Source organism: Parasteatoda tepidariorum, chromosome 3 (assembly GCF_982258835.1).
Source record: "Parasteatoda tepidariorum strain Cologne lab strain chromosome 3, Ptep-v5.0, whole genome shotgun sequence".
Lineage (NCBI taxonomy): Eukaryota > Metazoa > Arthropoda > Arachnida > Araneae > Theridiidae > Parasteatoda > Parasteatoda tepidariorum.
This window is the reverse complement of record NC_141757.1, coordinates 52717944-52739145: the sequence shown is the minus strand read 5'-3', so window position 1 is coordinate 52739145 and position 21202 is coordinate 52717944. Positions and strand designations below refer to the sequence as shown.

Genomic DNA, 21202 nt, shown 5'->3' with positions numbered 1-21202 from the left:
ATTCTTCTGTTATGATTCTTTATTATAAATTTATAAGTTAAATGAGAGTGTTTAAAAACATTATGTGTTTTTTGATTTTTTAAAGATTTATTAGGCAATAAGTTGATTTAAGATACAAGCTTAATTCTTTAAAAATTCTACTTTAAAAAAAACATTGCAAAGGATATTTCACAGCAATTTTGTGAATTTATTTTAAAATATTTATATAAAAACTAAAAGTTTCAACACTGATTTAAAATTTATAAAATATATATTTAAATGTTGGTATATCATAAGATTTGATTTATACATTTTTGCAATACATATTTTCGCATTATTTTGTCATATGAGCGAAATATTTTGAATGATTTTTAAAAAATACCCAATAAAAAGTAATAAGTTATTCTAAGACATTGAAATAACTTAAAATGTATTTTCGATAGAATAATTTATTTTGACCATGACAACTGCAGGATCATTTAACTGAAAGCAATTGTGGAATTTTTTGCAAATAGCGAAGAAAGTAGTTGTAGAGTTTTTATGACACTCTTGTACGGATAAGTTCTGAAACGCAAGATTTATTGAAATAATGAATCAAGATCTTCCGTTTGAGCGTCAGTTCACTATTTTGGACTTCAAATATTCTTTCAGCATAGCGAACATTGACTGTTATGCGCGCAGGTTTCACATCACTTATTTCTTCGCATTGCAAGGTCCACGCCACTGTTTTTAATAGAATAGAATGCAGGAAAGCGTAACTACAGCTCAACTTTTTGATGTTCTGATAAAAAAAATGTTTGAAAAAATTACTATCGTTTTCTTTTTAAGTTGTGTTGTCAAATTAAAACGGCATCGTTTGCGTGAGGTACATATTCAATATGCATAACCCCAAGGGTTTATGGTGGAGTTATTTAATATTTAGCTTGACTGTTCATCTGAATCCATTAAATGTTAGATAGTTTTTCATTTTCTTTTTCTTTTGAAAAAAATGGCTTAATAGTTAGCTTCGTAAAAAACCAGAGATTATTATTTATTAAATTATTGAAGCATGCCTGAGAAAAAATGCTTTCGTTACAAATATATGGCGCTTTTATTACTGTACTAAGAAAAGATTCAAGAACTAAAATTCTGAACGAAATTTCTGTTCATTATAAAAATGTTTCTCAAATTAGCAGACATTGTTCCTGTATTAAATGCATCACATGCGGGCAACTTCTGTAAAGATTTTCAAAAAAATATAATTAAAAATATATCGATTCATTAAAAGTTGAAAAATTGGCAGGTTGGATTTTTTTAAACTGCTATCTCAAACTTTTTTTAAATATTATTGCGTCGAGTAATTGTACTACCGACTACATATCTTTTGAATAATTTACAATTGTGTTTATAATGAACAATTTATTTATTCGAAAAATCAGGGTGAAAACGAAAAAGTTTTGTGAACACTTTTTAAACTTTTGAATGATCACAGAAATTCCATTTAAATATTTTACTTTTTTAAAAACGTATTTTTATGTTATTCTCATACAATGTGTTAAATAAGAACGTTCCTCGGATAGTATGAAACATTATTTATGGTACATACCAAGTGTAGCAAATGTACGATGATTATGTTTGCTGCGTTTGAGAAATAATATATATATATTTTTTAAATAATTTTACTTACCTTCTTAACTGATTTTTAAATTTTTGGCTCTTTAATAGAAGGGTATTTTCTTTAATTTTACTAAATTCTTATAATTGTTTCAATTCATTAAATATTAAGGTTTTATGCTGTGGATCTGTATGATTTGTTATGTGAGTATTGGGACTTTGCGAAACCTCTTAATTTTTGCACACCAAAAAATGAATGTAAATTCTAAAGTAATATTTTTCTAATTTAAGTAAAATATTAATATGTTGCATTGCAATCAGGAATAGATAAATCTATGTACCAAAATTTAATCAATGTTAAGTTTTAATAAAACACATTTAAACTATATGCATATTTAATATAAGCATGGTGACTTTATATTCATTATTTTTTTCTCAGAGTTGCAATCTGCTTATATAAAAATCAAATGTGTCATCTTTAATAAATATATGTCATAGAAATCAAGTATTTATTTTACAAAGATATTTATCAAAATTGAAATATCATTCTTTACCCTAAGATGCATGAACATATGATGTTCGTTTTCTGAGACAATTTTATTATCTATAAAATAGAAATGATCTCATAAGAAGCGCTCATTAATGTAAGTAATAATAATAATAATAATAATAATTTGAAATGCTTGTAACCAACATATTTGCCAATAAACTTGATTTTTTGCTTTCCCGAAACTTAATAAAAATCTTTAAAAAACGCTACTTTTATATAATTTTTATTTTAATATAGAAACCACCAATTTTTAGCTAGAAAAAGTATTTCTTCTATTTTAAAATTCTGAAAAACGAAGAAATAAATTACAAGTGAAATGATTTGATGATTATGCAAACATATTAACAAAATGGTTAAAGTGGTCAGCGCTGCTCAACACAGCATGTCGATGCATATTATTTGCAAATAATTCATTTTGATTATGCATACCGCACTTCCCTATATTATTCTCTAATCGCAGTTATTAGTATAAAATTGCTCACAAAATCTAGTTTCATTTCCTGATCAAATAAAAGAAATATTCACATCATCAAAATTGAAGTAATACCGAATAAATTTATTCATATTTTTAAAAAATAATATTAAAAAATGGGCTGTTCTGTTGAAGAATGAATTTTACTGAACATTTCAGATATCGAAAATTTACTCTTCTAAATTTCTTTGTTTATTAAACTGTTATCATCGCAAGTAAAGCCTTTTAGTTTATAAAAATTTTAGCTTGTATTTTTAAAAAAATGGTTTAAATTATATTGACGAAACAGTGCAGGAAAAAAAAATATTTCTCAGTGTCACACCTAAAAAAGTGTTCATATTGTTATCATTAAATTGATTACACGGAGAAAAAGTGGTATTAGATACATTTATAGTTGCAAGCAAACATTTTAATTGATTCGTGTTTTAAAAAAAACTAGAATAAGTGAGACATTTCATTTTATATGTTATTTATAGTAAAAATACAGTAAAGTAAATTTTAATTAGGCAATTATAAAGCTTTTCAGGTTTTCAATTTATGTTATAACTTCCCTAACGAGTTTAACTTAGTTGTAATTCAAGATGGACGATATATCAGGAAATAAAGATATAATTTAAACATCAGGAAATAAATATTTTAAAAGTATTCTGACTACGTATTGGCAATACTATGCCTAACAATAACTATTATATATATGATAATAAATATCAAACAAGTTATGGTCATGAGTATTTTTATGATAATTATTGTATACTCACACAAGCATTATAATTGATTATAATTATTGCATCATATAACTACTCTCATTATCGAATACGATATTGTCATGGGCTGTAATAATGACACAACTCCAAAAACACGCGTTTTAGACTAAAAACGGATGTAAATATGAAGATACACATTCTTTCAGCAGTAATACTAACACACCTCATAATTCAACTTGAAGGTAATCTTCGTTTAAGCAAACTAAAGCATTTCTTATGCATTTTGCTTAGCAATGAAAACTTTAAGCCCACTTATCTCAAAACTTGATTTTTTGAGTTGTGCCGGTATTGCAGCCCATGAGCGAAATATCTCGATCATTATCGACTCATAGAAATATCGAATACAATATAACGATGCTGTGATATATTCTAAAGTAGCTTGGCATGAGATGAAGTTGAAAGATTTTCTAATTAAACTTTCTTTTACCGTGTTCTCAGTTGCTTAAAGAAACTGAAGTTCAATGTCAGCAAAAAATAATTATATCCTGATTTGTCTAATGATTCTAGAATTTAGAGTTCTGTTGTTATCATTAGCTAGACATTTTAATCACGCTATGGTTCAGACAATTCTATTTCCCATAGTTATCATGCTCCAAGAAACAGCTCGGTTTGAGTAAATAGAATAAACATGTTACATGTTTTCTACAATTTCTTACTAAAATTATTTACCTCGTAATGTTCTGGTTTTGTTTCGGACTGAAATTCCTTTCTCTCTGCACGCACCGCAATTATTTCCGCCTCTGTAAATTCTGTATGCGGTTGTATTTATGTTGATTATCTATGTACATTTCTGATTTTAAATTAAGCTTGCTGATGTGATTATTTGCAATGATTAAATGCAGTAAGTTAATGCCGTGTAAAAAATTACTGATCAAATTCCGGTGAAAAGTAACCAGCCCTGGTACTTTGTACCGTGAAATCAATTTTTTACCAGAACATGTTACGGAACAAGACATTTTATGTACTGTAATTTTTACAGTATTAATTACCGTAAAATCACTGAATAACTCTAATTAAATAAATATTTCCGTAAGCATTACGGTACAAGATTTTGCGGTAAAAATCAATTTTATGGAGGATGCACCTAAAATCCCGGTACTTTATACCGTAATTTGATCCGAAATATTTTACTGTGTGCACGGAGAAAGAAATTCTGGTAAAATTAATTACAGTTTGATAATGATATTTCTGGTAAAAAAAAATTCGTTTGTTGTGGTATTTATTACGGTATTTAAACCATTTATTTATTAATGGTTTCCGTTCATATGATGACGATTTACCAGAAATTCTTGTTAATTTTACTGAAATTCTTACTCAAGCGCTTTGGCAAAAATTAACGAGCTTTTTGGTGTTTCCTCAGAATTAGAAACACGGTAAATTTCATCATATTCTAGTAGTTTTGACCATATTTTTTTCTCATCGTGTTCATTTGAAATGTATGTATATCTTCTAAAGAAATATAGAATCTTTAGGAGAAAGCTGGTCCAGGTTTTAGAAATTAGTATTTTATATTACAAAGAAACCCAGGGAAAAACCAAAACTTTTCTCGTAAAGAAATTTAAGTAATAGAGATTAAGTATTCAAAGAATAGAATAATAGGTTCATTATATTATTGAAGATTAATAATTATTAATAGAAGTAATAGATTTAATAGAGATTATTATTCAGTTTACGGCGTATTTATTACGACAAAAAATTAAAGGAACGCTCAACGAAATTTTTAATTTGTCTCTGAAACAAATTAAACACCTTCTTCTGCAAAAACTAATTTAAAACTAGGAAAGTTTAAATTTCTTTTTGTTATGCTTGTTAGATACCATTAAACATTATTAAGTTTTAAAAAAACGACAATATACAAAACGATGAGCATTTTAATTCTTAAAACGTTTCCTCCGAAACTTGTATATAATGAAATTAAATGCAAACGCGTGAGACTTATTTTTTTTATTATATATAATGGATGATATAAAACAAAACTCTTGAACTCTCTCATATTTTTTCAGTTGCAAAAGAGTGAAAAAAGTTAATTCGGTAAAGTTACTGTTAAGAATATAAGTAATTAACGTGTACAACTGATATTTCTTTCAACTAAGCTATCAACGTTCTTAGTTTTTTTAAAAAAAATTATAGTGAAATTTGAGAAGTAAAACAATGTACTGAATCTCATTTGAAGAACTGAGATTTTTTTTAAATGTAAAATTAGAAAAGCTTTTGCAATCGTTTGCTTAAATTTTTTTCATTTTTTTATGAAACATAAAAAATTTTTTAAAATTTTTTCATATAAATTGAAGCATTTAAAAACATTCCTCGAATTTAAATGTATTTTAAATTTATTATTAACATTTCATTTTATAACTGTTTATAACAATAAAAAGTTGTTTAAAATTTGAAAAACGATGTCGAAAATGAGTTTTTTTTAAAGTTTGTTGAAAAAGCGATCATTTTTCAATATATGATTTTTTTTTTGTCATCTGATATTTGAAAAACCTTTTTCGGGGGAAAACTATTTACAGCAACAGTTTGTTATTTGTGAAAATTTTGGAAGCTATTATAATATACTTCTAGTTGAAGGCAGCTGATTGAAAAATATATTTTAAAATTTAAAATGAATCTTTTGCAGTCATCAGTACTCTTTACTTTCCCGGCAAACAAAAATGTGTGCTAAATTTAGGAGGGATTACAGTTTAAAATAAATAAACTAAAACCTTTAATTACATTTAAATAAACAAAAAAATCAGGGAATTTTTTGTATTTTGAAATTTTATTAATAAACAAAATTTCAGTTCCACTTTTCCCTTTCAAAAACAATTGCTGTAAGGCGTTTTTAATTGTTTGTTAAAAAGTTTTATTATTTATAATCTGAATTTAAGTCTAAAAATAGAAATGTCTATGTATCAAATATCCTCCTTAAACGTTTACGTTCTGAAAGCAATAAATAACTTACAAATTAGCATAACATATTTTCCTAGGAAGTATTTTTAAGAAAATAGAGAATTTGAAATCACTAATATTTAACAAAATGTATTGCTTTTATATACATTTTTCCTTTAGCAATACGTTTATAATTTTCAGCTTTTGTATTTATTTTAATATTAAAATTATTCAAACAGCGATCTGACCAAGCGAAATGATTATGTAAATCCCAAAACTGATCCACCCTCAAGTCACATATAATCTCTGCAGACAGACAAATTTAATCTTCAGCATGAACTTTTCTGTAGAAAGCTGAAAAGAAATTAAACACAGATGATGGGGGGAATTAAAGGAAAGCACTAAACAAGTGATTTCACTGTCAATAATGCTTTCCAAATAGCGGTGAAACATGAAAACTTCTCAACTCATTCCATGATTTACGTGAGAGAAAGACTGTCAGTGTTTTGAAGTTTAAAAGGCCAGAATGAAATTCGCACGTTTTTTGTTACGCTGAATTTGAAGTCAGTCACTCGTTAAATGTTTAGGTTTTACTTTAAAAAATCGAAGCAGCACGTGAATTGAAAATGTTTTCAAAGTAGGAAAAAAAATTTCAGACGATATTTGATATGTTTTGATATTTTAACCTGTGACAAAGAATTCTATCGAAGGAATAAATGGCCTATGAAGCGCAAATTGTTTATTATTAAATTAGGTTCATAAACATCATTAATCAGTTTTTGTCACTAAAATTTGCTCTAACAATACGTTTATTTATCTTAAAACATTCATTTTTTGTAAGTTTTTATTGTTAGAAGTCAGTTAACGTTGTTAGAAGTAGTTTTCCAGAAAAAAGAATAAATAATAACGTTATAAGTTCCATGAAAAATATCTTTTTCTTCTTCTCATAAAAGGCGAAATCAAATATTAAAACTCACATCGAGAAAACAAAGAAGAATGGTCAAAATTACCAGAATATGGTAAAGTTTAAAGTATTTCTGGCTCTATGGGAACACCAAAAAGTTTCTGTCATATTTACCGAAGCACTTTGGTAATGATTTTGGTAAAATTAACAGTAAAATAACGCTTTATAATGTGCGTTAAAATTTGGTAAATGTGGTATAAATTTGGATATTTTACCATGATGTCTTAGAGCATGGCATAAAAACCATTTATTGGGTTTAATTTACTTTTCAGTTTTTTTTATTTTTAACTAAATGTGTGGTAATAAGAGCAATAATTTTAGAAATTAGAATTTCCGATAAGCCGTTACCACATGCAAAGAAAAATTACCAAATGAATCGTTTAAATACCGTATATTTTTGTTTCATTTAACAGAATCATGATTCTTTTTATTATTATTTTTTTACCAGAAATGTCGCTACCTTAACAGTATGTTAATTTTATCAGAATTTATTTCTCGGTGTAGAAAGTTAAAAAATAACATACGATTATACGGAATTAAAAAATTCTGGTAAAATTATTGTATTGTAGATAATGACATTTTTGATTAAAAAAAAATCCATAATTTTGTTTAATAACGTCAAAATATACGATAGGATATAAATTTGAGATATCGTTTTGAAAAATATGCAATTTTGTCGAATTATTAAATAAAGAAAGTGTTTTTATTCCTTTATGTTTCTAGCAATTAGAGATGTAACATGACGTTTCTAGTAATTACAAACTAAAACAAAACGTAACATAAACTATATAAACATTAATTTGCTATTGTTTGATTTTCTTAAAATGTTAGTTTTAGTGTAAGAAAATAATTCCCAATAAGTCATTTAGTAAATCAAGTTATTCAAAGAGCAATTTTTCTATTACCACTAATTAAAATTCAATTGTTGGATAGCAATTGTTCAGAGCAATTGTTCAGAAATTTAAGCAATAACTTAACAGAAAGTAAATATTTTATCGAAAATTTAGATGCATATAAAAATGTATTGCATCAATAAATAGCAAGTTTCAAATGAAAGTTACATGCGCTTAATTTTTTTTTACCTAATGGTAAACGTTTGGAGATAAATAAAAAAAACTGTAATATTCTGCACGCAATTATATATTAAATACATTATGATGGATAGATGTAAACTGAGAGATTTTGGTTTAATAAACAATTAAGTTGTTTGCATTGATCAACAATTATACTATTGTATTATTATATTAGATTTACTATATTATGTTATTGCTTTGTTTAATTTTATTACAATATTGTATTTATATTGTTGTTTAATTGCTGACTGATCAGTTGTTTATACAGAATTGTTATGGAGTTCTTATAGGATTTAAAACATTAAAAAGTTTTTTAAATCTATAAACAAGGTGGTGATAAATCTAAAACGATGCCGTGAGGACACGACCTATTGATGAGCATGCCTCAATTATGAATCCTAATATCCAAAGACAATATTCATTAGCGTGAAGCGTTTGAATTTCATTGGCACCGTTGCACCTCATTGAGAAGGCGGTCGTTAAAAAATGCAGCGAGTAACAAAAGCTGATTGTGGTAATCCTCGCGGGCAATTATAGTTCGGTTGTAAATATCTTCTCACGTTATCTCACAATCAATGCTATGTGGCCATTTAAAACAGACCGCAAATTATCTTTTCAAAAATCTACTCGTCCGATATATGTAACAGGTATAGAGAGGTGACTCACTGACTAATTATCGGGATTCTTTCAGTCCTAACAGTAAATCATCAATGTCATTGTTCCATGTCCAATAAAGACAAATGATATTGGAGATTCGAAGATGGTAATGAATTCTTTTGCTATTATTTGACTGCTGTACCGAATGGTCGTAAAACTTGACCGAGGACTGATTATATTGTTTTTGTTTCGGTTTTGGTCGCAGATAAAGTATCTCTATACTTTGCCGGTAAAGACTATACTTTCTTCTCAGAAAGTATATTGATAAAAATAATTTTCCATTTCCGGGTTTTGCTGAATCTCTTTTATGTGTAGCGGTTAAAAGAATGGTTGGTAAAATTATGACAATGTTTTCACGGGTGCAAATGGTTTCGAATGTTCTAGCGGTAACTATAGCAACCACTTGTCTAAAAAACGAAAACGATTTATTATATTTTTCCCTTTCTTCAAAATTATTATCATAGTTAGTTGTTTTATTAAGGAATAATTTTTATTCTAATATTAGAGCGTGTTAAAAATCTAAGAATTGTTTTTCATAGCGTAAGAGAATGGAAGCGCTTTTGCACTATCGTAACGCATACCCGTTGCAGTAATAAGCCTAACTACGTGTAAGATTATGAATTTATCGTTTTCTTTATTTATTTTTAAATTTAATTTCGTGAAATTCTTTTGAATCGTTTGGCTAATTGCTTCATTTTGATTCTATGTAATGATTAGATTATTTTCTTTAAGAACGTCGAGTGTTAACGAAGATAAAGGAAAATTGTTTAAGACTAAAAGTAAAGCACGATTTGATTTCAATATTTTAACTTCTCTGCTTTTTTATTGTTTTTAAATTTATTTGTATGTAAAATTTATGCACTTATTTATATGACCATCATGATTAATTCTTTTAAACTAATGGAATAATAAAGACGTACAAGTGTTATTGCTTATGTAGTTACTACGACAATTTATTAATACCTTTTCTCTGTTTTAGTATAATTTATCATATAACAGGATTAAGTAAAAGATGATCAACATAAATAAATAAAACTATTAAATATGTACTGAAATGGGGAATATTTAGTCATCAATTAAGTGTTTTTGGTTAAAGTTAATAGCGACTGGATTGTAACTAAGTCCAACAGAAACCTTGGAAAATGCATTGCTGTAACGTTACTGAGGAACATAAAAGAAACATAATTTTAATTAATCTTATAAGAAATTGAAAAGTTTGTTTATTTCAAAGCTTTACTGAAAGACGTATATAGCAGAATTTAATTTTATAATTGTATAAAAATCTTTTGACGTATTAGTATCAAATTTTATAAATACATTCAAATTAACAAATCACATAATTATAATCACAACTACAAATAGTACGTTGTTTTGATTTTTACAGATAATCATATTATTCCTAATCAACTACTGTTAAGTATAAATACTCTAAAAAATTCTTTGACATTACTCTAAAGGTATTTCTAAATAACAATTTTAATGAAAATTTTAATTTCACATACCAAATCATAACATTATTAGTTAATGACAGTTTAATTTGTAAAGGTAAGAATTTTCAATTGTAAATGTCTATTCACAAATTACTGAATTTTCATTTATAAATAAACTGCAAACAGTTTAAAAAATTCCGGGAAGTTTTAAAGCCTTTTCAATATTTTGAACTGAAAATCACGAAAAATGGACATTTTAAACTATATTTTTTAATTAATTTTTTTAACAATAAATTTTCAACAGTGTAACGTGTGTAACTTTACAAAGTAGTGCAACAAAGTAGAAGTTTATTCTTTGTTTTAATAGCCTTAAAATAGGGTAAAAAATTAGTTCATATTATTTTATTGTTATCAATATAATAAAAATTTATTTCGTTGGGACAGATATTAAAAGCAAAATTAATGTCTGAAAAGAGACAGAAATGTTGAAAAGTATGAAAAAACTAAACCAGTAGATGAAAATCATGACAAAATAAATCTTAAATTTATATTTTTTCTATTTTAAAAATAAATGCTTTTTATGTTATGAAATAATTCTATTTAAAAAATAAACATATTCAGTTATTTAAAAATAATATATAAGTACTTCTATTTTAGTTATAGATGTACATCTTATTTCGGAAAATAAGAGAAACTTAAATCCAAATTAAACATAAATTAATATAATGGGTTATATACCTTTTAAATTTGTGACTAAATTATATTAATTAAAATGAAAAATACGAAAAAAAATCATTTGAAAAATTTAAAAAAACTTTTAACTTTTAGCTTTCTAGTAAATTTTATTTATTTGAATCTATCTGTAGTATTGGTCATTTTTTTTGTTCCATTTTGCTCAGTTTCTTCTTTTTTTTTAATTTTCTCACAGAGTTCTGGAAAGTATAGTTCTTTTTCGAAAAACCTCCTAACCCTGATTTATTTACAATTCTTATTTGAACATTTTTAAAACAACTAATGTTTCTTTATTTATATTATTTAGGTACATATCAAAGAAAAGTTACTGTAAAAAATTCCAGATCAAACTGCGGTAAAAAGTATCGGCTCTCAGGGTCTTTTTACGGTAAAATCGGTTTTTACCAGAACATGTTCCAGAACAAAAAAACCTGCTAGAAGGTAATTTTTTCCGTAAAATCATTAAATCACTCTAATTAAATAAATATTGCTGTAAAAATTGTGTTACCTACTTCATCGTAAAAATGGATTTTAATGTATGAGGATGTCAAAATGCCTGTATTTTATACTTTAATCAATTTGATCCAGACTTTTTTAGGGTATGGATTTGTGCCGACTAATGAGATGGGCAACAAAAATATAGTTTTTATTGTTTTATTAGCGATAGATGCTTCTAAAATCATATCATCAAATTGAACTTGTTTTTAGTTAAAAACAACTAATTTTTGTTAAGCACTTACAAAAACCCGTTTTAGCGTTCTTTAAAAAAACTTTCTCAAAAATGTTTACATTTCACCAAATAACTGCCTTGACTTCTCAACATTCTAGTTATAACAGTTCTCTAAAACCTCAAAATGACCTTTTAAAGGGTGTTATTTACTGTGGTAAAAAAAAATCCCCTATTACAGGTGTTTGTGCAGCCTCTTTCTACTAACCCACATACTCCTTAGTATGCTCTATAATTACCTGATTTAACTTTTGATTTTTTTTACCAATGTTTTTCTTAAAGATCAGAGAAAGCGCAATCCTTATTATACAAAGGTGGGAAGCATCGAATGAAGGGCTAGAATTAAAAGAGCTAAATTGATGGCATTAAGTTATAAATGTAATCTGATTAAAACATACTTTCAAAAGTTAAGCAACAAACTAATAAAAGGATAGTAAATCAAATAGTGCGCTATTTAAAAATTTGTGTCAAGATGACTGCGCGTATTTTGTTATTATCTTTGCATTTTCGACATGTTTTTGCTTTAGAAACATAACCTTTACTTGTTTTTGCAGTTTAGACAAGTAAAGGTATATTTCCGGTGAGATGAAATGTCGATATGTTTTGTTAAGAAATAGATACTCTGTCTCATATGATGCAATCGGCTTAGGTAATAAAATTTGTTAAAGTTATGTCTTAACTTAGAAGAAACAGTTTTAATGGAAAATAGTAATAAAACTAGTAAATATTAAATTTTAAAATAATTATTAATGAAATCAATTTGCACGAATTAAATTCTGTCTGTCCCAATAATAGAGACATGTAATTACGTGTATAATTTTTTAAAATGAATAAAATACTATACTGTAAAAATCCTAAATCAAATTAGAATAGAAAGTACTGGCAACATCCGTAAATTCCATTTTATCGTAAAATTAACTTTTACTGCGAAATATTATACCGTAATTTTTACAGTAACATTCATTTAATCAGAGTGATTTATGGGAATTATTACTGTAATTTACGGTATATCACAGTTCTAGTTCCGAAACATGATCTGGCAAAAATGGGTTTTACGGTAAAAAGTACCGGCAGCTTGAGTGCCGGTACTTTTTTCCGTAATATGATCTGGAATTTTTTACAGTGTATTAACCATTTCCCCTCATTGAAGAACATCATCAAATAATTGTTGCAGTTAACTCTCTTTAAAAAAACCGTAACATTACACAAAAGAAAAATGTAATTTAATGATATGGTAATATTTTTTCGAATAATGTAAGAAGTTACAGTTAAAAAAAATCAATGAAACAATCAATTAAAAAGATTCAAAAGGAATGGTCTATTCAAATGTCACTATTCGAGATTGAATGTAGCGTAGTGTTGAGTTAATTAACGTAGTGTTGAGTTAGTAGGTTGAGTTAACGTTGTTTTAACATTGCAATTTAGAAAGATTACTAAAAATTTGTTTCTCATATTAAAACCATTCTTGTATTTTTGAATGAATAAAGAAAAATCACGTTTGCAAATGATGATTATTTTTCACTGTATTAAAAAATTTTAAAAGATAGTAATTTAACAATAATTGCTTTTTATTTAAAATTGGGAAAAAATTTAAATATGAATTAGTTATAATTTTCCCTTCAAAACTAATTTTAAAGAGTTAAAACTGAAAAAAATAGAGTTCTACTGAATAAAGAGTGAATTTTTTTTGTCTGTTTCTAAACCTTATAATTCAAAAAAAATATGTATTTTATTTAGTTCGCAAAAAAAACTGTATTTCTTTTAAAAAATATATAAATTACATTTTTTCCATTTTTACTAAATAAAACAATTAGAAATGAATATTTCAGATTAGGAAATTATTTTTTGAGCAATTATTCTGAAAAATGAAAACAATAATTTCTATAATTGAATTCGTATAATTCAATTATAATTGCTTTAAGAACTTCTGTTAATCATATTCTCTTTCTTTCTTTCTTACTTTAATCTTCGGAGAATTCTACTTTTGTAAACTTATATTTAGTAGCATTTTAAAACAAATTTTACTTTATTTTATTGTTTAGGAATCTTCTTCATAAAGAAAAGAAATTATATTTCCTCCATGTTGATTTGCAGAAAAATGTATCAATTCAATTTCCTTGTTTATTAAGTGACGAGTACTTTTGATAACTTCTTGCTTCAATTATTCATTGAAATTCTCTTGAAATTAGTTAAGGAATTTTAATATTTAAGATAGTAAATATTTTAAAAGCTTAATCTTTGAACTTTTTCTAAAAAAGTTTATAACCTTAAACTTTGGCAACTAAGTTCACTTTTACACATCTGTATGAATAAAATGAAACAAAAACATTCGGTAATGTAAATAAGTTTTTAATCAATAAAGAAATTTCAGTCAGATAATTTTTCGTAGAATAACTTGGAGGTATGTGAATTCCTTTTCTATTGGAAGAGGTTGCGTAAAGCAGTTTTGTTAGATTTTACAAAAAAAAATATTTAATTTTTTAAAATTTAAAACATTTAGAAATACTGGTATTAAAAAAATATTTAACGCAAGCACCGATGAACTATAACTAATAAATTTCAAGAATTGAAAAGAGGAGAAACTGATAAAAATAATTTTTACATAAAGCTGTATGCTGTCAAAGTATGTCCTTTAAATTAACTCTGAGAAAAAAAGTATGGTCAAAACTACCAAAATATGGTAAAATTTACCTTATTTCTGGCTTTATGGGAATACCAAAGAGCTCAGTAATTTTTGCCGAAACGGTTTGGCAATGATTTTGGTAAAATTAACAAAAAAGTATGGTTTAATAATATGGGATAAAATTTTGTAATGACGGTACAATTTGGACAGAACATGGCGTAAAAGTCATTTATTCGGTTAAATTTACTTTTCAGTTTTGTATTTTACTAAATATTTGGTAATAAGATCCATAATTCTGAAAACTAGAATTTCCGGTAAACCGTTTCCATATGAAAAATTACTAAATGCCTGGTTTAAATACCCTATATTTTGGCATTTAAGGTCACGATTATGGTTTTACTACCAGAAAGGTCATTACCATACACTACATTAATTTAAACAGAATTCAAAATAAATATTTAAAATTCTAAATCAATGTGAAGAGTTAATATTTCGGAATATTTGCGATGAAGTATTTAAGATTTGTTTAGTAACCAAAAGTTAATTAAGAATTTTAAAAATACATTTTTATAAAAAGTTTTAATAGTAACTATGAAAAATAATCGCAATAAAATATTGGGTAAAAAATTCGAGTGAAATGTCTCAATAAATTAGGGTTAATATATTTGAAAAGTTCGGTAACTTAAACTTGAATGAAATTTAATTTTTGATGTGACAATTTGTTTATCGTTAAGAAACAAAAATTGTTGAGAAACAATCGTACGGGATAAAAAAAGCGAAACGTAGGCCCTTAGTATGTCATCACGCATTACTTCAAACATTAGTGAATCAAATTTTTTTTTTCTGTCTTATCTAGTCAAAATTATGCATGGGTAAAAACCTATGACTGTCAACAATAACCATTTGAAGTTGATTCTTAACAAGAACCATCTATTTTTAACGCTGTCGCTTATGTGAAGCAGACTAATTCCCAATTAAGTTATAACAAAGAACAATACTAAGATACAAATACATAATACTTTCACTTCCTCCAACTGTCTCTGTTCTATTATACGTACAACAACAAGTAAGTCAATATCGCCAAATATAGTATAATAAAAACATTTTAACTCTTTTGGCTCTAGACACATTAATGCTTATTAGATATCAATCCAACAGATTTAAAACTCACTTGACGAAAATTGTCATACTTAAAAGTTCATTATCGTTAACTGTTTCTTCTTTGTATTGACATTTAAAAGAGTTTGAATATGACATGATTAGATGATTTGAGTTTTCTAATTACATTTGAGTTGACGTTAAAATTTCGTTACAAAAATCTGCTTACTAAACTTTTATTTTAACAAAATGACTTTTTGGACTAGAAATTTTTTAATCAGCTATGCATGACTATGCATTTTAAATGTAATCTCAAGCGATTAAATAATGCAAAATATATAGTATATTATAATAATTAATTTTATGAACAATTTAGTAGTTCAGTAGAAGCAATTTAGTAATTACTTTTTTGATTAATTGAGATAAACGATATTGTTTTTTTTTAATTTAAAATTTATGATGGAAAAGGCATAAATTGATGCATTCCATTCCATAAGGAATATCTAGTTTTGTACATTATGTTTATTAAGGGAACAATAACGCGAACGAAAAAAACGAGTTTAATAACTTTTAATGCAATGATCGGATTACCACGTACACCGGCAAAAATTGCGGATCAAATTACAGAAAAAAGTACCGGAGTTCAGGGTTTTCAAAAATTCAGTGTTCGAAACGTTGTAGAAAAATGACTTTTTACAGTAAAATTTAATAGTACAAAAAAATCTGATATAAAGTAAAAATCTAATATATAATCTGGTATGTAATTCTTACAGTAATATTTACTGTAAAATCACTGAACTACTGTCATTAATTAAATATCAAGGTAAAAATTACAGTATAATTACCGTTATTTAATCCGGAATTTTTAACAGTGTACCAAGTTGTAATCTGATTGGTTTGAGGGAGCGCAACTAAAACATTCGCAAAATCTATCGTGGTTATCCTTTATTATATTAAAAGACATTTTAAATATGGATTTAAAATTTTTTACCTCCTCGTAAGTAAATTTCCGCGGTATGTATTTCAGAATCTCAAGAGCAGCTGATGGTTTTTATTTTTTACATCTTTTGCCACATCTAGAACTGATTGAAACAGGGAAAACATTTTTACATACAATTATAAAAGTTCTAACCCAGAGACGAATGCAATAAAAATTAATTGTCTATAAGTTATTTATTTTATTTAAAGTACATTATTTAAATCTATATAAAAAAAAACAATCTTGCTGTTCATTTATCTGTAGCTTTTCATGTATCGTATTATTATTTGAGACAGTTTAATTTCAAGTAATAAAATTTTACAAACCTTCTTTTTTAAAGTTTATAAGTATACAAAAGTTTATAAATATAAAAGTTTATAAGTATGCAAAAGTTTATAAGTATAAAAGTTTATGAGCATGAAAGTTATACTTATAAGTATTAAAGTTTATACGTAAAAAAGCTTATAAGTATATAAGATTTTTCAACTAAATACAGTTTAGTAATCTAATAATTCATGTAGTGAGTAATTTGAATCTTAGAATTTAAGTGTAGATGATTTAAAATTTTGTCAAACATCCTAAAAACAACAATATTCTGCTTAGATATTTTGAATTATTAATGAGTACATAAGGGAAATCAAAGAGTATATAAATCGTCGAATAGTAAATAAGTAAGCAGTTCTTTTAATAGGTAATATATTTTGAATGTTGCTGTTTAAACATAAAAGAACACAAAAAGGATTTTCAATGCAGGCGATAAAACTCTGTAAGAATCATTTAGGTAGAATCCCTGAAGATGAAAATCAATAATGACGAATAAATTGGAATAATTTAAGATTTCCGTTTTTGTAGAGACATCTAGCTTTAGTATAAGAAAAACTACTGTTTTAAAGCTTCTAAATCAAAAATAAATGGTTTCAGAAAATTTCTAAATGGTAAAATGTTTGTATTTACTTTTTTTTTTTGGTTTACAAGTCGATCTCCTATTTTTAACTTCTAAATCATGGATGTGTAGTACATTCTATGCATCTTTCGACCTCTAAATTTATATTTATTAGAAAAACATTTTAACCAAATACAAAACTTTTTTTTAAAGAAAAAAAAACATTTTGCGGAATTTAAAGAAATAATCAAAAATTGTCCTTTCAAATTTCATTGTAAATGTATATTTTAGGTAGAATTATATGAACGCATCAAAACGAGTTTAGTTTTTTGTTCTTTCACTGTCAAATGATTTGATCTTTTAAAGTTCTGATCTTGTTCTTATTCTGATGATTTTTTGATATTCGGACAGTTAAAAGAATTAAACTCAGTTTTCAAAAGATAGCGTTTTGTACCGAATCATCGTTGATGCATGGAAAAAATATTGATGCAAAATTAAATATTTTGGGAAACGTAGTGTTTCAGGTTCGTTGAATGTACCGAAAATGATATTTCGCGGGAGTATGAAGTCCAATCACTTGTAGAATTGAACCGTTACGATAATATGTAAAAAGTTTTGATAGCATTCCCTGTGATAAAGTATGGTCAAAACTACATGAATATGACAAAATTTAACGTTTTTCTGGCTCTATGGGAACAGCAAACAGTTTGGTAATTTTTACCGAAGTGTTTCATTTTGGTTATGATTTTGCTAAAATTAACAATAGGACACAAAATTTGGTAAACTTGGTAAAATTTTTAAATTTTTACTTAGAGTCTCTGCACAAAAACTATTTAGTCGGTTGTTTGTAATTAGAACTATAATTTTAAAAACCAAAATTTGCTGTAAGCCGTTACCATATGAGAGGGAAAATTACAAAATAAATAGTTTATGTACCGAATATTTTAGTTTTAATGCCAAAATTAATCATTTTTTTTTATCAAGAATGTCATTACCATCCATAGAGTATGGTGAATTTTTTTATCTGTGTTATAATAGTATAACTTTTAATTTTATTGTGTTAGTCTTATAGAATGTTAAATGTCGGGTTTTACACTAAGCCTTTGCGTCCAAATATGTTACTGGTGTATGTCATATAATGTGGTGTAAACCAGCCTCCATTTTTCATTGCAACATAGTGGATTTAAACACTTGGAAAATACTTTAAGTACACATTTTCATATATATATATATTAAACGTTGAACCACATTATCAAGAAAATTTACTGCAATCTTATTAATGTGTTTAATTAAATTATGTTTCCAATCAAGTTGAACCATATTATCTTATAATTAATTTTAACAGGTATTAACTTGCACGATATGATATTGTATTCAGCTTTCAATATACCTGCACCTGCTATAAAATTTTGATTGTTGTGATATGACTATGCTGTTGAAAGTAATGATTATAATAATATAAATATCGCATTATTTATATCAGTGTTAGTCACAAAAATATAAGTATTAACTCAATGATGCATATAATATACCGAAGATGTGCACGCTATTAGATGAAAAAAATTAGGAAATTAAAAAAATAAATTATTTTTCTCAACAAAAAAGAGTGAAAAAAATGTCTTGTGTTATATTTAAAATTGCTAAAACATTTCTAAAAGTTAAAATTATAATGCTGTGATGCGAATACGATAACAATAATAATAATAATAACAATATTAATAATATAAATATGGTATTATTTGTATCAATATTACTTACAAAAATATAAATATTAACTCAATGATTTAAATGACCTACCACATTTTAAGTGTACGCTATTCAAAAACAATAACGAAATTCGAAAATGACAAACAGCTAGAAAAAATATCCCCAGCTAGAATAAAAATTTGAAAAAAAAATTTCATTCGATGATTTTTTTTTCTTTTTTTAAATTTAATGCTTGTAATGATTTTAAAATTAATATCTAGGAAAGAACTATGAGCATGTCTAATATTTTTTTTGTATGAAAAAGGAGATTTTTCTCTAAATTATTTATTCATAATAATTATTTTAACTCTTGCATTAGATTCAACAAGTACGTAATGTTATCTTAAAATTGACTCAAAGTTGAAATTCCCATGAAAAACCTTATGAAAGCAGTGGGGGGAGGGATGAACTTCGGAGATTTTTTCAAAGGTTTAAACTAATGCACCAGTGTTTGAAAAGCATCACAGACAAACAATAACATTTGTATCAGTAACAAACATGAAGAATTTCTTTAATCATACAAAATCAGTTTCCATATTTCTTTGATAACAATTTTATAACTCCTATTCTGGAAATAGCATAGTATTTCCTTAAGAGACAAACTGCATATGGATACATAAAATAATTAATTAATAAGAAATCATAAGCCTAAAACTTACAAATAGATTTAAATTATGCAACATTAGTTGCTGGAAAAGTTAACTTATTACTATTTCATAATAAAAAACAAAAGATACTCACTTGGATTGCTGATTGTTGTTGTTGCTGTTGGTAAAATCCAGTAGCATGACTTAAAGCTAAAGACCAAAGCAAGCAAACACACTAGCACGATTCCTCTAAGGTACCTTCTGCAGAAAATTGTGCTGAATATCTAATTCAACATTCCGAGCCGGACACCGAAGAGAATGGAAAAAAGTAGGGGAAGATAAAAAATTAAACAAAAAGTTTCCACAGAGCCCTTCTAGCGATTTTTCAAAGATTGGACTATAAACACAAGAGGAACGTCCAGTTTGCCGGAGAAGGACATCGACCGCTCAACTCTCTGAGAAGAAGAAACTGAAAATGAAGCCTGGCAAGGTTGACACCTGAAGAATCAAGGTCGTGACGTCATGCGAGAGAAGAACACCTCACTTTTTTGATTGAAAAGATGCGCTAAACACGCAATGTATTTTTCGTCCGCCATTTTGAACCACTTGAAGGACAAGGAGTTAGCTTTTGTTCTATAGCTCAATGAGTAGTCCCGAGAAGGCCTTGATTTTCTCTAGTAATCCTACATCAAATTCTTCCTTTTATCCTTTTTTTTTCTAATCTGTAATTAGAAATAAAAAAGAATATAATAACAGAGCTTGTAAAAGGGCTTATATGGGTGATTCTTTTTAAAATTTCTTCAAATTTAAAGTCTTCAAAATAATCAAAATTTTTCTTCGCATACTTCTTTAGTTACACTTATTAATATCTTACAGACAGCAGTGTAGTTTATTGACATTTGCTCGAAAAAAAAAATAAAATAGAAATTTACCAAATCTTGAATGCCAGGAAAATGACATATTAGCTTAGAAGTTTAAAAAACAGTCATTTTAAGTTAATAGTAAGTAAATCAACTTAAGCCTTTATGTTAGATGGACCATAAATTGCTTAAATTAATTCTTTTTATCCACTTTAGAAGGAATCAAAAACTTTTTTGTTGCTGATATGTACAGAATAAAATTGTGCATAATAATCAATCATTAAATAAATAAATAACTTCGATTACATCCAACCATATTACAATCATACATAAACTTGGTATTAGGTTAATATTTGCTTTTCCTCCTTACAGTATTAGCAGTTAAAAAAAATTTCTGGTAACACTTCAATGTCCTGGAATTCATAAGCCAGGAAAATGACAGCCAGGATACTGTCAAATTCGCCATTTTATAGCATATAACTTTACTTCAATTTAATATTTTGGCCTAAGACGTTTACATTCTGCAGAAAATTACAGGATTTCTTAAAATAACTCAGATAAATCTATGTAGTTTATGTTATTAATGATTTCAAGAAGCCAGGAAAATGACAACA

General features: G+C 26.4%; 1 protein-coding gene across 2 annotated transcripts in view; it reads right to left on the bottom strand.

Annotated features, from left to right (window-relative positions):
- The window catches only part of LOC107446084 (uncharacterized), a 155968-nt gene extending 135763 nt beyond the window's left edge, over positions 1-20205 (bottom strand). For both annotated transcript variants that reach the window (XM_016060633.4, XM_087159329.1), the window contains exon 1: positions 19883-20205. In XM_016060633.4, the coding sequence (XP_015916119.3) occupies positions 19883-19929 (47 nt within the window). In that variant the 5' untranslated portion in view covers positions 19930-20205. The remainder of the gene's footprint in view (positions 1-19882) is intronic.
- Between the last annotated feature and the right edge of the window lie 997 nt (positions 20206-21202).